The sequence below is a fragment of the Canis lupus genome, chromosome 7, assembly GCF_048164855.1.
Source record: "Canis lupus baileyi chromosome 7, mCanLup2.hap1, whole genome shotgun sequence".
NCBI lineage: Eukaryota > Metazoa > Chordata > Mammalia > Carnivora > Canidae > Canis > Canis lupus.
Window position 1 is genome coordinate 56,875,787 of NC_132844.1, and position 12,293 is coordinate 56,888,079.

Sequence of the window (12,293 nt, forward strand, 5' to 3'; positions counted from 1 at the left end):
TTAGAAAGGTAGTGTTCAGCCGGTCCAGCTATCTATTATACATGAAACAATATGTAAAGTGTTCTTTGTTCTGTTCTCTCTCTCTCTTTTTTTTTTTTTTTACCTCAGGGGATTATGCAGATGACAAAGGATTTGTATAGCACCCCACAATCTCAACTCTGAAAGAACCCCATGAGTAAGTCACTGCTCTAACTGGGGGTGATTTTTTGAAATACACCCCCCAAAACATACTTTCTCTCACTTACGAATCCAATTTTTCCCCTAAGGCCTTTCCAACACTACTCCAAGCAGAAGGGAAGGAAGTTGGGATATAGGAACATTTCAGTCTGACAAGAAGCAGAGAGCCTACATTAGGCAGAAAAATCACCACTCTTCCCCACACTGTAGCTGTCCACGTAGATGACCTAATTCCTGGAACCTGTGAATATATTCTCATAGGCGGCAATCAGGATTTTTCAGACGTGATAAATTAGGACCTTAAGATGGGAAGGTTAGCCTGGATTACTCAGGTGAGCTCACTGGAATCACAAGGGCTCTTCAAAGTGGGAGAAGGCAATGGAAGAGTGAGGGTCATAGAGAGATGTGACTACACAAAAGGGCGGAGAGATGCAATGTGAGGACTCACCCCAGCATCGCTGGCTTTGAAGACAGAGAAAGGGAGTCCTGAGTCAAGAAGCACAGGCAGCCTGTATAAATTAAAAAAAAAAACAAGGAAAGAAATTCTCTCGCAGAGCCTCCAGAAATGAACGTGGCCCCGCCAACACCTTGATTTAGCTCAGTGAGACTTCTGATCTCCAGTGTGTAAAATAATACTTTGTTGTTTATGCCACTAGTTTGTGGTGATCACAGAAGCAATGGGAAAGACAGATCCCTTCTGCTTCTGGGACAGGAGGTGCCTGGAAGAGAGGGCAAGAGCAGAGCAAGACTTGAGATGTTATCTTTTCAGGTCTACACCTGACTGGGAAGGAAAGGGCAGAGGGAAACAAGGGGCTCAGGAACACAGTTACACTTGAGGAGGCCCAAGAACGAGAGATGAAAGCCCCATTTCCCCTAACATGTCATGGAGAGCTTCAAACTAACCAGAGGGGTCTCATGCGGGGCCCGGCACATTGCTAAATGTTGAACCAAGACAACAGATAGTAAAAGTAAAGGCAGTGAAGATACTGCCCTGGGAGACCAATGAAGGCTCAAAGGACAGCTCATAGACCTGAGGTCTCACCTCCCCCTATTGCCAAGAAGATGTATCTAACTAATCCTGCCCATCTAATCCCGTGATGCACCCCCTCCCCTACCCCCACCCTCCCCTGCCGCCCCAGACATCACACTGACAAACATATATATGTGTGTGTATATGTATATATGTATATGTGTGTTTAAATATATATATACACACACAATAATGGAAGCCATAGAAGATTGTTGCCTTTGAATGACAAATTTCATCCTTTTTTCCTGCCATTGGTGGGAACAAGGGCTTTAGATCAAGATGAAGTCAAATAAACATAAAGCATTTTTACATTATCCATACATTAACACACACAGTGGACCAAGGTGAGTATACATTATTTTCTTTCATTCTTCATTTCCTTCGTTCTCACCATGGGACAGGTAATATCATCTCCATGAGATTAAGGAAATGGTCCCTTCTACATCTGAATACTTTTGTGTGTCACATTGCTTTTGTCACAGTCCACAACCTTTATCACTATTAAGAATCACAGACAACTTCTAATTCTGTCACTTGCTCAAAATAACTGTGTAAGCCTTGAGCATTTGAGCAGGTTTCTTCTCCCTGGAGGGCACTGGGGACGGCTGGCTGTTTTTCTACGGGCTATGGAAAGAGCTGTCTGATGTTATCTCACCGCATATCCCCTCCAAAGGCTTCTTGATGACCATTCTGCTGTACAGGATTTGGGCCGAAGAGGATCAGATAAACACTTCAGAGGAATCTGCATCTGACATCCCTCTCCCAGATACTACCGTTCTCTGCTTCTGTGGCCCTATAGTTCCGTCATCACTATGAGATGGACATTTTACTTACTTTGTCTCTTTGGAGAGAAAAGTCATTTTAGGCTCATAGAATTTGAGCTGCAAACAGATTTGCTTTTTTTAGGCATAGTCAGTCATGGCACCACAGACCTGCTCTGGGCTGTCATGGGAGACTCCAACTCTGTGGCAATTATGCTAAACCCTTGGGGAGAAGATAGAAATGGCAAAATAAGAGATGTCTCAGCAGAAATCTCTTTAAGAAACCCATAGCACAAACCCACTTATCTTGTGAGATTGTTTCCTAAGTGACTGAGGAGGAGATTTGTTCTCTTTGGCCTGGTTGATGCAGGAACACATTGCAGGACAAAATGAAGAAACAGGAGCAGCTCCCAGAGAACCAAGGACAGAAGATGGTAGATCACATGTGAGGGAAGAGCTGAAGAACCATGACAGCCACCTGGGGTCAGAGGAGACTGCATGGTGTCAACACCCAACAGGAACGACAAACAAGACAAAGATGGTTTTATTGCTGCTGTTGTGATGGGATTGTCCTCTCTCAAGGGAAAAACAAATTCAAAGCACTCGGCCCCCTTTCTCTCTCTTCTCTATAAGAGGGAAAGGCTTCAAGTTATAGTAATTCTTTTGAAACTCCTAAGAGGTCGGGGAAGAGACCAGATTTGAGTGATTTGCCACATTCACACAGCCACTAATTTTTAGAGCCAATTTTCAAAGCCAGATCCCTCAAATTCCAAGGCCTCAAGTCTTTTCACTCGATCAGGTGGACCTCAACAGAAGTGACTGGGCAAGGTAAGTGTGGTATAGGTGTCCCACTTCTGTAGGAATTCAATGGGCCAGCCCGAAGATTCCATCTGCAGCTTCTACAAGTTTTTTGTGGTTTACTCAAGACACACAGAAGCTGAGCTTTATTTGACTGCCACCTAGTGGTCACTTCTTTATGGGAGCCAAGTAATGGTTCTTTCCCCGTTTGTGGACTGAAAAGCCATGAAAATCACTTAAGTTTGCAAAGATGTACACTAAGAGAGAATGTTCCCTATAATCTTATGTGTGACCACATCACGCAAAGAAATCTAGAGGGATCCCCGGGTGGCTCAGCGGTTTAGCGCCTGCCTTTGGCCCAGGGCGCGATCCTGGAGTCACGGTATTGAGTCCCATGTCAGGCTCCCTGCGTGGAGCCTGCTTCTCCCTCTGCCTGTGTCTCTGCCCCTCTATCATGAAGAAATAAATAAAATCTTAAAAAAAAAAAAAAAAAAGAAGAAATCTAGAGACTGTGGGACCGCTGAAAATGGACTTTGTAAAGTTATGTGGTGTAACTCCCTCACTGATGGAAAAATTTGATACTCAGGTAATATAAAGGATTGCAAAGGATGAAAGAACTACTAAAAGAATTTCCCAATTCAAACTCTTTTCCTATATGTTATCTACATAGGGCTCGTATCTCATCAAGAGCACAGGCTTTAAAACCTGTCTGGGTTTAGCTCCATCCCCATTAGCCCAGCAGCCTCAGCCAAGCTGCTTAGCCTCTCAAGCCTGTTTCCTCACCTGTCAGGTAACTTTCGTTCCTATTACATAGAGTTGGCTGAGACAGATTATCATTACCTGCAACAGCGCTTGGGACGCACAGTAAGCACAATACAAACATTAGCTATCAGTAATGATGCCTGTTTTTTTTGTTTTTTTTTGTGTTTTTTTAATATTTTATTTATTCATGAGAAACGCAGAGAGGCAGAGGCATAGGCAGCGGGAGAAGCAGGCTCCCTGCAGGAAGCCCGATGTGGAACTCAATCCCAGGACCCTGGGATCAGGACCATAGCCAAAGGTAGCTCAACCACCGAAACACCCAGGCATCCCATGATGCCTTTTTTTTTTTTTTTAAAGCTAAATTTTCAAAGCTAAATTTACTGTTAAGCTTAGGGTAATTCAACTGAGCACTTAGGGGTGCCTGGGTGGCCTGGGATTTCTATTTGCAGGATCAAGTCTTTGCTTTAGGGCATTTTACACATCTGAAAACAGCACAAGCATCCAAAAAAGGTATTTGTGTGTAGGGTGCCTGATGACTCACCTTTGAAAGGTGTCAGTTACTTGCTGACAGCACAGGGATGAGTGGGAGGGGGCGGACTGGAGCTTTAATTTCCTGCGCTACGTCAACACCCTCTCCTCAGAGCTGTTTTCCTTCCTAAGAGCATGTCTCCCTCCTCTTGGTTTTTAGCCTTCAAATTAAGAGTTACAGTTACTGTGGCTTCTTTTTCAGGCCCATGAACCCTGCCATTCTGTTGTACAGGATTTGGCTGTAAGATGATATGATAAACATTTCAGGACTATGCATCTGACACCAGGTGTGGGGAGGCTTTTATGACCGTCCTCAGGCTGTCATTTTGTTCCAAATCTCAAAGCACTTGGGAGGTGTTTTTTTTTTTTTAATTATTATAAATTGTAGTTGTTTCCTTATTGGAGAATGATGTTTTTACATCTTTTTTTTAATCTATTAAGTCTGTTTTGCATACTATTTTGTTTTTAGTCACTTTCAATGGAGGTGAGGAGTAAAAATGTCATTACTCTGTCAAATCTGATTGTAGGTGCATTCTGTTCAATTAATGTTTTAAGAAATTATAAAAGTACACTATACTATGAAATGCTAAATGATTTTCTTTATTGAAGAATTAAGTTAGTACATTTTTTAAAAATAAGTTTTACTTTTAATAACTTTATTCACACAATTTTTTAGGAACTGAAATGTAGCTAATAGAAAACACTTAAAACCTGATAGGAAAGAATACCACCCAATAGTTGCAAAATGAAAAACATAACACCTTCTTTGATAGAAAAGATTATTAGCTCTATACAAAAAATATTGACACCTATTTTTAAATTTATTTTCCTTATATACAAGCATATTCACAACACAGGTGTTAGTGGCAAAATAAAAGCAAGTGTTTAGGATTCAGAAACAAACTTTAACGCCAAGACCCAGTCTACTCTCTAAATCTTTTTTTTTTTTTACTCTCTAAATCTAAATTGGCAGATAAGGCCAAATAGGTTTCATTTGAGTTAAACTGCTTTTATTTCCTCGAATAAGACTAAATCTGCAAATTGTACTTCATATAAAAGTATGCACACCTGCACAGGGATTACAATGTCCAACGGTCCTTCAATGTCCCTTTAAATACTAAAAATCTCTAATCCAAAAAACAATGATGTAGTTTTGGAATTTTGGTTGAGGTTCCGGAGTCCACAGTCACGAAAGTATTCCTGAGCCATATTTGGTGCAAAATGTGGTTTTATTAAAGCACAGAGACAGGAGGAGTGGGGAGAAGCTGCTGCCCCAGGATTGTGAGGAACAACTGATTATATACTTTGAGATTGGGGAAAATCAAGATTAGGGAAGTTTCAAAAGGATTTTCATATGCTAAAGAAGACTTACAGGATACCAGAGGCCTTGGAATTGTCAACCAAGGTTGTTTTTCCCTCTAGCAAGGCATGAAGACAGTTGGGAGCTTCCTGGAGGAACATTATACTCTGCCTGCCTCAGGTATTTGTCAATGGGCTGCAGGTTATAAGGACATTTAATTTTATCTCCACTTCCTTCTGCTTTAGTTTCCCACATCAATAATAGTAAGAAAATACAAGTTCTATAATCCAAAACTTCACTATCCTGTGCCTGTAAGGCTTAATTTATACCTAGAGTTTATCAAGGCCAGTACCAAGCATGTAGAAATTTTCAAACTAAATTTTTAAATGACTTGCCACATTTGTTTCCCTTTATTACGTCATTCTGGTGTCTTATTCCTTTTCTATGATTCAGATCTTCTAGTAGATTTCTAAAAAGCCTAAAATTGTGTATGTGGCATATTTTCAGCAAGAATACATGGGCCTTGATATCTTGTGGACTCTTGTTTTTTATTTACCAGGACTTCCAGGTGTGAAATCAGAAACCAAAAAAAATTTAAGTGTAAGTTTATGCCTAAGGAATCATGCAGTGGATAGATAGCTGGGATTTAGGCAATGACTGAAATCGGTTTTAAAATCCTTCTGGATTGTTTCCATCTCTTTATGCTCTATTAAGATCTGTTCTTCCAAATAAGCTTTTTCCAGATGATAGACTCTAACAGAGAGTACTCCCTATGCTGAGACCAGTGCTTTTTGTATTGAGATGCTGTACTCAAAAACTCAAAAATTCGTTTAATCTTATCTACATCGTATTTATCACTGAAAGAAGCTTTTGAGAAGAGTACAATAGAAGCTTCCACTTTCAAAAAAATCCGCTCTATAACATACTTTATATAAATCATTTCAAATTCCCCCATAAAATCAGTGACGTAGAAATTATCATCTTAGAGTTCCAGGGGAAAAACAGACTCACAAAGGTTCGGTAAAAGTCATATAGGTCTAGAACTTTTAATGCTTTCATTTTACTATTTACATTGAGTTTTCCAAATGAAACAAAGTAATAAAATTTCCATCTTACTCTGCAATAAACATATGATGTTAATGAAAAATAACCAATAAAGACCAACACAACTGGCAATACTATTCTTTATTTATTTTTTTTTTTTTTGAGGGAGAAGCATGCTTTTTTACAGCACCTGTAAACAAGTCAGTGAAGTATACTATTTTGAGTTTCCCCACATATATATTATTATTTTTTTGGAATGTTAGAATACCACAATACCAACTGCATTACATAATAGTTACTGAAGGCAAGTCAGGCTAAAACAAGGGTAAAGTTTTATGGCTAAAAATATTCATAGCAGCAACTTTTAAAAGATGATTTTATTAAATCAAGTCATTGCACTTGGTCATTTTATTGCTACAGCAAAACAAGGCCATTACATTTTTAATGTTTTCATTTATGATTTTAACTGATTGTCTTATTCTCTTCATACATTTCAAGTTTAAATGCAAGCATAAAATGTTTACCAACAAATCAAGAGAGCACTTGGGTTTTTTTTTTTTTCCTGTGATCACAGTAAGAAGCATAAAAAAGAGAACCCCCCATTCTCTTCCTATCTTCAGGCTTAAATTTTGTAAAGAGGTAACAGCTTTATAGTAAGACCAAACCACTAAATCTCAGTGGTCACACACAAGCACACACACAAATACTCCCAATATTGAAATACAAGTAGGAAAATTAGTAATATTATGTGTTTCAAAGAATAGCAAACCTGAAAAATACATTCGCTAATAATTTGGCAATGACAGATTCCATGCTGTTCATCTCTAGTCTGTCATTTATACTCACTTATAGAAAAAAAGAAAAAACAATGATTTATCTCCCAGTAAAGGCTATTATCATTATGTACCATTTTGTGATATGAACTTTATGAATAAAAACAAAATTTCCATATCAAGAGCAAATACCAGTAAATTGCTAGATTGAAGTAATCATTTTTTCCCTTTGAGTTTGGCTTTAAGAACTTTACTTTTTGGTCAAGGACAGAAAATAGAGCCACAAAACTTTAATTTTCCATTCTGACTGAGGAACATACAAAGCAGATACTTTAAATGTATGTTGGCATTCATGACCACCTTCATTTTATGCACTGGTGAGAAAAATGACCAAGAAAAACTTTAAGAACACCCTGAAATCTGCTGGAAACTTCCCTCACCCCATTAACAGGGTGAGGAGGGGTCACTCCAGCCAGAAAGCTAGAGAATGATTGCTAGGATACAATGTTTTTATTTCTAAGGACTTTCATTAAAAGAAAGTAAAACCTAACTTTTTTAGCAAGAAGGAAATCATTCAACAAAAGTCATTTAAAAATATTAAAACAGGAATTAACAATTTTGTTGAGTAGTGACCTCATCAGAAAAGCCCAGACTTTAAAGAGTTAAAATGTACACGCTCAATGCACAATCAGGTTTCCCCAAAAGCACTAATAATGTAAGTTGTGATTTAACATTAAGTAATGACTGGAATTTCTATTATTTTCTACTTCAGTTCTCTTTTATATGAGACAACATGGTAAAATTTCATTAACACAGATTTCAGTATATAAGATTAAAACTTAAAGGAAAACATTGATTTGGTGGTTTAAAATAACACAAAATGGAAGCATGACAGGTGGCATCTGAAAGTCTTTGCTATAATAAAACTTAAAATCTAATTTTTTTGCAAATGAAAAGTCAATTTTTCTATTTTTAATATAAACCCATATATTTTAAGACATATTATCTATAGATAATAACTTTTAAAACGTTCAACTGTTCATAAGTGACTCTGAAGAAACTAATTCATCCATCTTATGAAAATGTATTTTGAATATGGTCAACTATATTTGGTTTTAAATAAGCTGTACTGTTATGTTTTATGATATACTAACACTCTGATACCTAAATGACAGCCTAAAATATCTCCACCAATTAGTTTGGTCTTTGAAGTAAATTACACATTGTAAAACCTGAGTATTTACATAATAATAATTTGTCAAAGTATGAAACCTCACACCCAAGTTCTGCATGTTCTGAATTTTGTTCTTCTCATATTACCATTATTAAAAATCAGAAAGAGGAACATGAGGAACTAACTCACAAGATCACAAAATGAGTAATATCTGAGCCTGTAAAACAAGCAGTAAAGTACAGCAATAAGGCTGGTGTTTGCATATTATATGTGCTGTTGTTTCTAGGCACAAGTTAAGGGTTAAATTGACATTTTTAGTTTCTCAGACCTAATGAATTTAAAATATAGCTCATATTTTCCCAAATATAGTTAACAATCCATTTTAACTAAATTCCTTTTATGAATCCTATAGTGCAAGCAATATAAAATATTCTAAAAGTCAAAGAAATTGTTTTGATTGTTTCATTAGTTATTACTATATGCTTGGGTGAGTAATCTGGTTTATAGCTAGAGTAAACTCCTATTTCATCACCCAGAGTATAAACAGCACTGCAAACAAACAGGCACAACAGTGTAATCCTGGGTAAGAAGCTAAAAGTAAAAAATATATATATACAAAGTTTATATCCCTTATGTATTATGGGAAAAGTAGTGGCTATAGTTACTATAAAGCTAATTTGTCCCTCTCAAATAGTATATGTTACAGATTATTTGTAAAGATATCACCATATTTATAGTATAGATCTCTTTAAAAATAATACTACAAGTTTCAATAAAAAAACTATTGTGAACTTTCCTTTTTATACAGATTCAGTAGTATTTTCAAGCAAACTAAAAAAAAAAAAAAAGTTTGCAATTCCAGCACATAAGAAATAAGGCCTCTTTTTTTTCATATTGGCAAAACAAAATATATATATAAAAAAAATCCACCCTCTCCCTACTTTTCTATAGATTATAGTTCAAATACTCATATTTCTTTATCAGGACATCAGCATTTGTTATTTTTAAGTAATAAGTCAGTTGAAGTTCATAGTGTTGCTTCTGAATCCCTGGAACCCTAAAAATACAGGGCCATGCCATTTCAAGACGACAGGACTGCCTTTTTCAGCTTCTCGATTTCCACCTATGATACAAAACATAAGTTGACAATAGATAAAATATCTTTAGTCAAGTTTCTTTATTTTATCCTATGTCATTAAGATCCAATCATACTTTGAAGCCTCCAGATTGATTTCCATCCTAAAATCCAACTTCCAAGGGTGTGATCAATATAGGGAAAGTTTAACAGAAGAACACCTCATAATACAAGTTCCTAAATGGCAAGAAACAATGACAAAACAGCAACTACAACTGTTTCGGCCAGAACAATGTTAAGTAACGGGACTATCTGAGAACACACTGTAAGAAAATCAGCTCTTCAAAGAACAAGAGAATCCTTGAAACCAAATTAAGAAATGTACAAGTACCTGTAATTAAACAAGGGTGGGGGGGGCAGTACAGAACTGTAAAAATAATAATAATGAAGGACCAGTTTAGTTCTATGCTTTATTTACTACTTACGTGAAATTGGCAAATCCTTTAGCCTCACTTGGTCTCAATTTCCTCATCTATAAATAGTATGTTCTAGATTAAATTATATTTAAAACCCAGGAATATATCTAAGATCTACTCAATATGTTGGAAATACTTCCACCTTTAGGCAGAAGAATACTTCCACCTTCACTTAACAGACATTCACAATTTAAGAAACTTAAGAGCACTAGGAAAATTCAATATATCACAATAATTATGGTCATTTAACTCTGACATATTACAAATCATGATGTTGAAGCACAAGATTAAATACCATGCCAAGTGTGCCACATTAGCAAGTGGTACACAACTTGCACTGATCAGGTCTAAAGCTCTGAAGCCCAGGTTTCTACTTTTTCCAATTATTTAAGGTTTTGATTACCTCTGACTTTTCACAAATATTTAGGCCTTACCTTCTCCTGACAGTATCATCCCTGTCCCCAACGTTGCATATAAGTAATACATGCTATGGCTAAACTCTGACAAATAATTCATTAGTAAATGATAAGCACTTTGCCACAGTCAAAATGTATAATTTCAGTACACAATCTCCTTAGGGATTCTAACTATTCAACAATGGTTTGTTAATTCTAGGATCTTTCCTGATATTATTCTTCGGCTAATATGATGATTAAGTAAACATCTTAGTAGCACTGGTTTGAGACAAGTTTTGGTCTTCAGCCTGGATGGAGACAAAATACCTCTAATCTTCAGCATGATGTGCTATTATTATCTCTGTTCCAAAGACATAAACCAACTATACCAATTTCAATGAGCGAGGATGCAAAGAAAATTTGTGTGTGAGGGGGTAGGAAACATTGGTGAAAGGAGGAGTAGGATACACAAAGAATAACTCTGCACTCAATCAATAATACTCCTTATAAAAAAAAATACTCCTTATAGACTGCTGTCACATAAATTTAGATATCAAGCAAATATTTTTATTGCTAGAATTTCTCATCTAGCATTTTTATGTTCATTGTTCATCTTAGTCCTTTTATCATTCCTCAGTATAATTTAATACTATATGTTAACTTCACAGTTCAAAGTACTACTTTCAATCTTTAATATAATTTCTTTAAATGTATGACCTTAGAACTCTAATGTCTTATTAAGTGTGCTTTTAATAAATACAAGGGTCAAACTTTCCCCATTAGGCAAAAATTATAATACAAATTAGTGTGAGGCTAAGTAACTAGATTTTGCTAAAAAACTGAATCAAATGAAATTCTTCAAAAAAGAAGTAATTCATTTGACTCTTCATCATGATTTTTGTGACAAATTACATCACATATAGAAATTTAACACTATTAGTCCCACTTGCTTATATGACTTTATAAATATGAATATGTACATGTAGGAAATACAAGGAATAAAAACCAAGAAACTTTGTTTTTAATTTCTGAATTTCTACTGTGTTACAACACTGGGAGTTTAAGACATTTTTAACATGTATTCTTTGATTTAACAAAAATTTATTAGCTATCTAATATGTATACAGCACCTTGCTTGGAGCTATGGACAAAGATAAAACAGAGCCATTCCCTGAACAGTCTTAAAGTCTAGAAGATGGGCAAAAATAAGTATATAACGTCACAGTGGTAAGACAGAAAATTATTTTTCCTTTTCAAAACTAAAGGACATGAATTTGGAAGACAAAATTACTTTTAAATCAGAGGAAGATGAGTACTAACTTACTGAAGGTGACTGTTGAAGGTAAGCTTTGAGAATCTATAGAACTTATGCATGAGATGAAATAAAAGGAAAATTCCAGAAAATAAAGAGCAAAAATCCAGACAAATTAACTGAGAGGGACAACTGAGCATCACCAAGCAAGCAATGAAAGATAAACTAGGACCAAGACATAAAAGTCCTAACATGCTAAGTTGAGAAGTCTGAACTTTGTTCAGTAAGTAGCAGAAAGTTCTTGAAAGTACGAAGGAAAGATTAATTTGAGCTAAGAATGAGAGAAACTTAAACAGTTAATTAGAAAATAAAGAGCATGGGAGAAGGACAGAAATACTAGGGAACAAAGAAATAAAGGTGAGGGAGTAAAGCTAACAGGCCTGAAAGCGAAGGGAATTAGACTGGAAGTACCATGTCTATAAGACTTGAAAGGTAATGAAGCAATCAGCAGAAACAGAAAAATCAGAAGAGCAGGAAAGGAAGATGACAAATGTAAAAGACATGCTAGTTCTAAGTTGACAGTGGAACATCCAGGGAAGACTAGCAGCTGGAAACAGCAGAAACTGGGAAAAGAGGAATCAGATTCAGATGGGAGAGCCACAGAGAGCTAATCAAGATACTTAAGGGCATAGGTAGGAAAAGAGTGAAGAGATGCAGAGAGAGAAGGGCCAACGGCAGTTCTGAAGGA

The 12,293-nt window shown here is 36.4% G+C and overlaps 1 protein-coding gene across 3 annotated transcripts in view; it reads right to left on the reverse strand.

Moving 5' to 3' along the window:
• Positions 1–6,526: 6,526 nt before the first annotated feature.
• The window catches only part of CD2AP (CD2 associated protein), a 145,284-nt gene continuing 139,517 nt past the window's right edge, over positions 6,527–12,293 (reverse strand). For all 3 annotated transcript variants that reach the window (XM_072832738.1, XM_072832737.1, XM_072832739.1), the window contains one exon: positions 6,527–9,470. In XM_072832738.1, the coding sequence (XP_072688839.1) occupies positions 9,429–9,470 (42 nt within the window). In that variant the 3' untranslated portion in view covers positions 6,527–9,428. The remainder of the gene's footprint in view (positions 9,471–12,293) is intronic.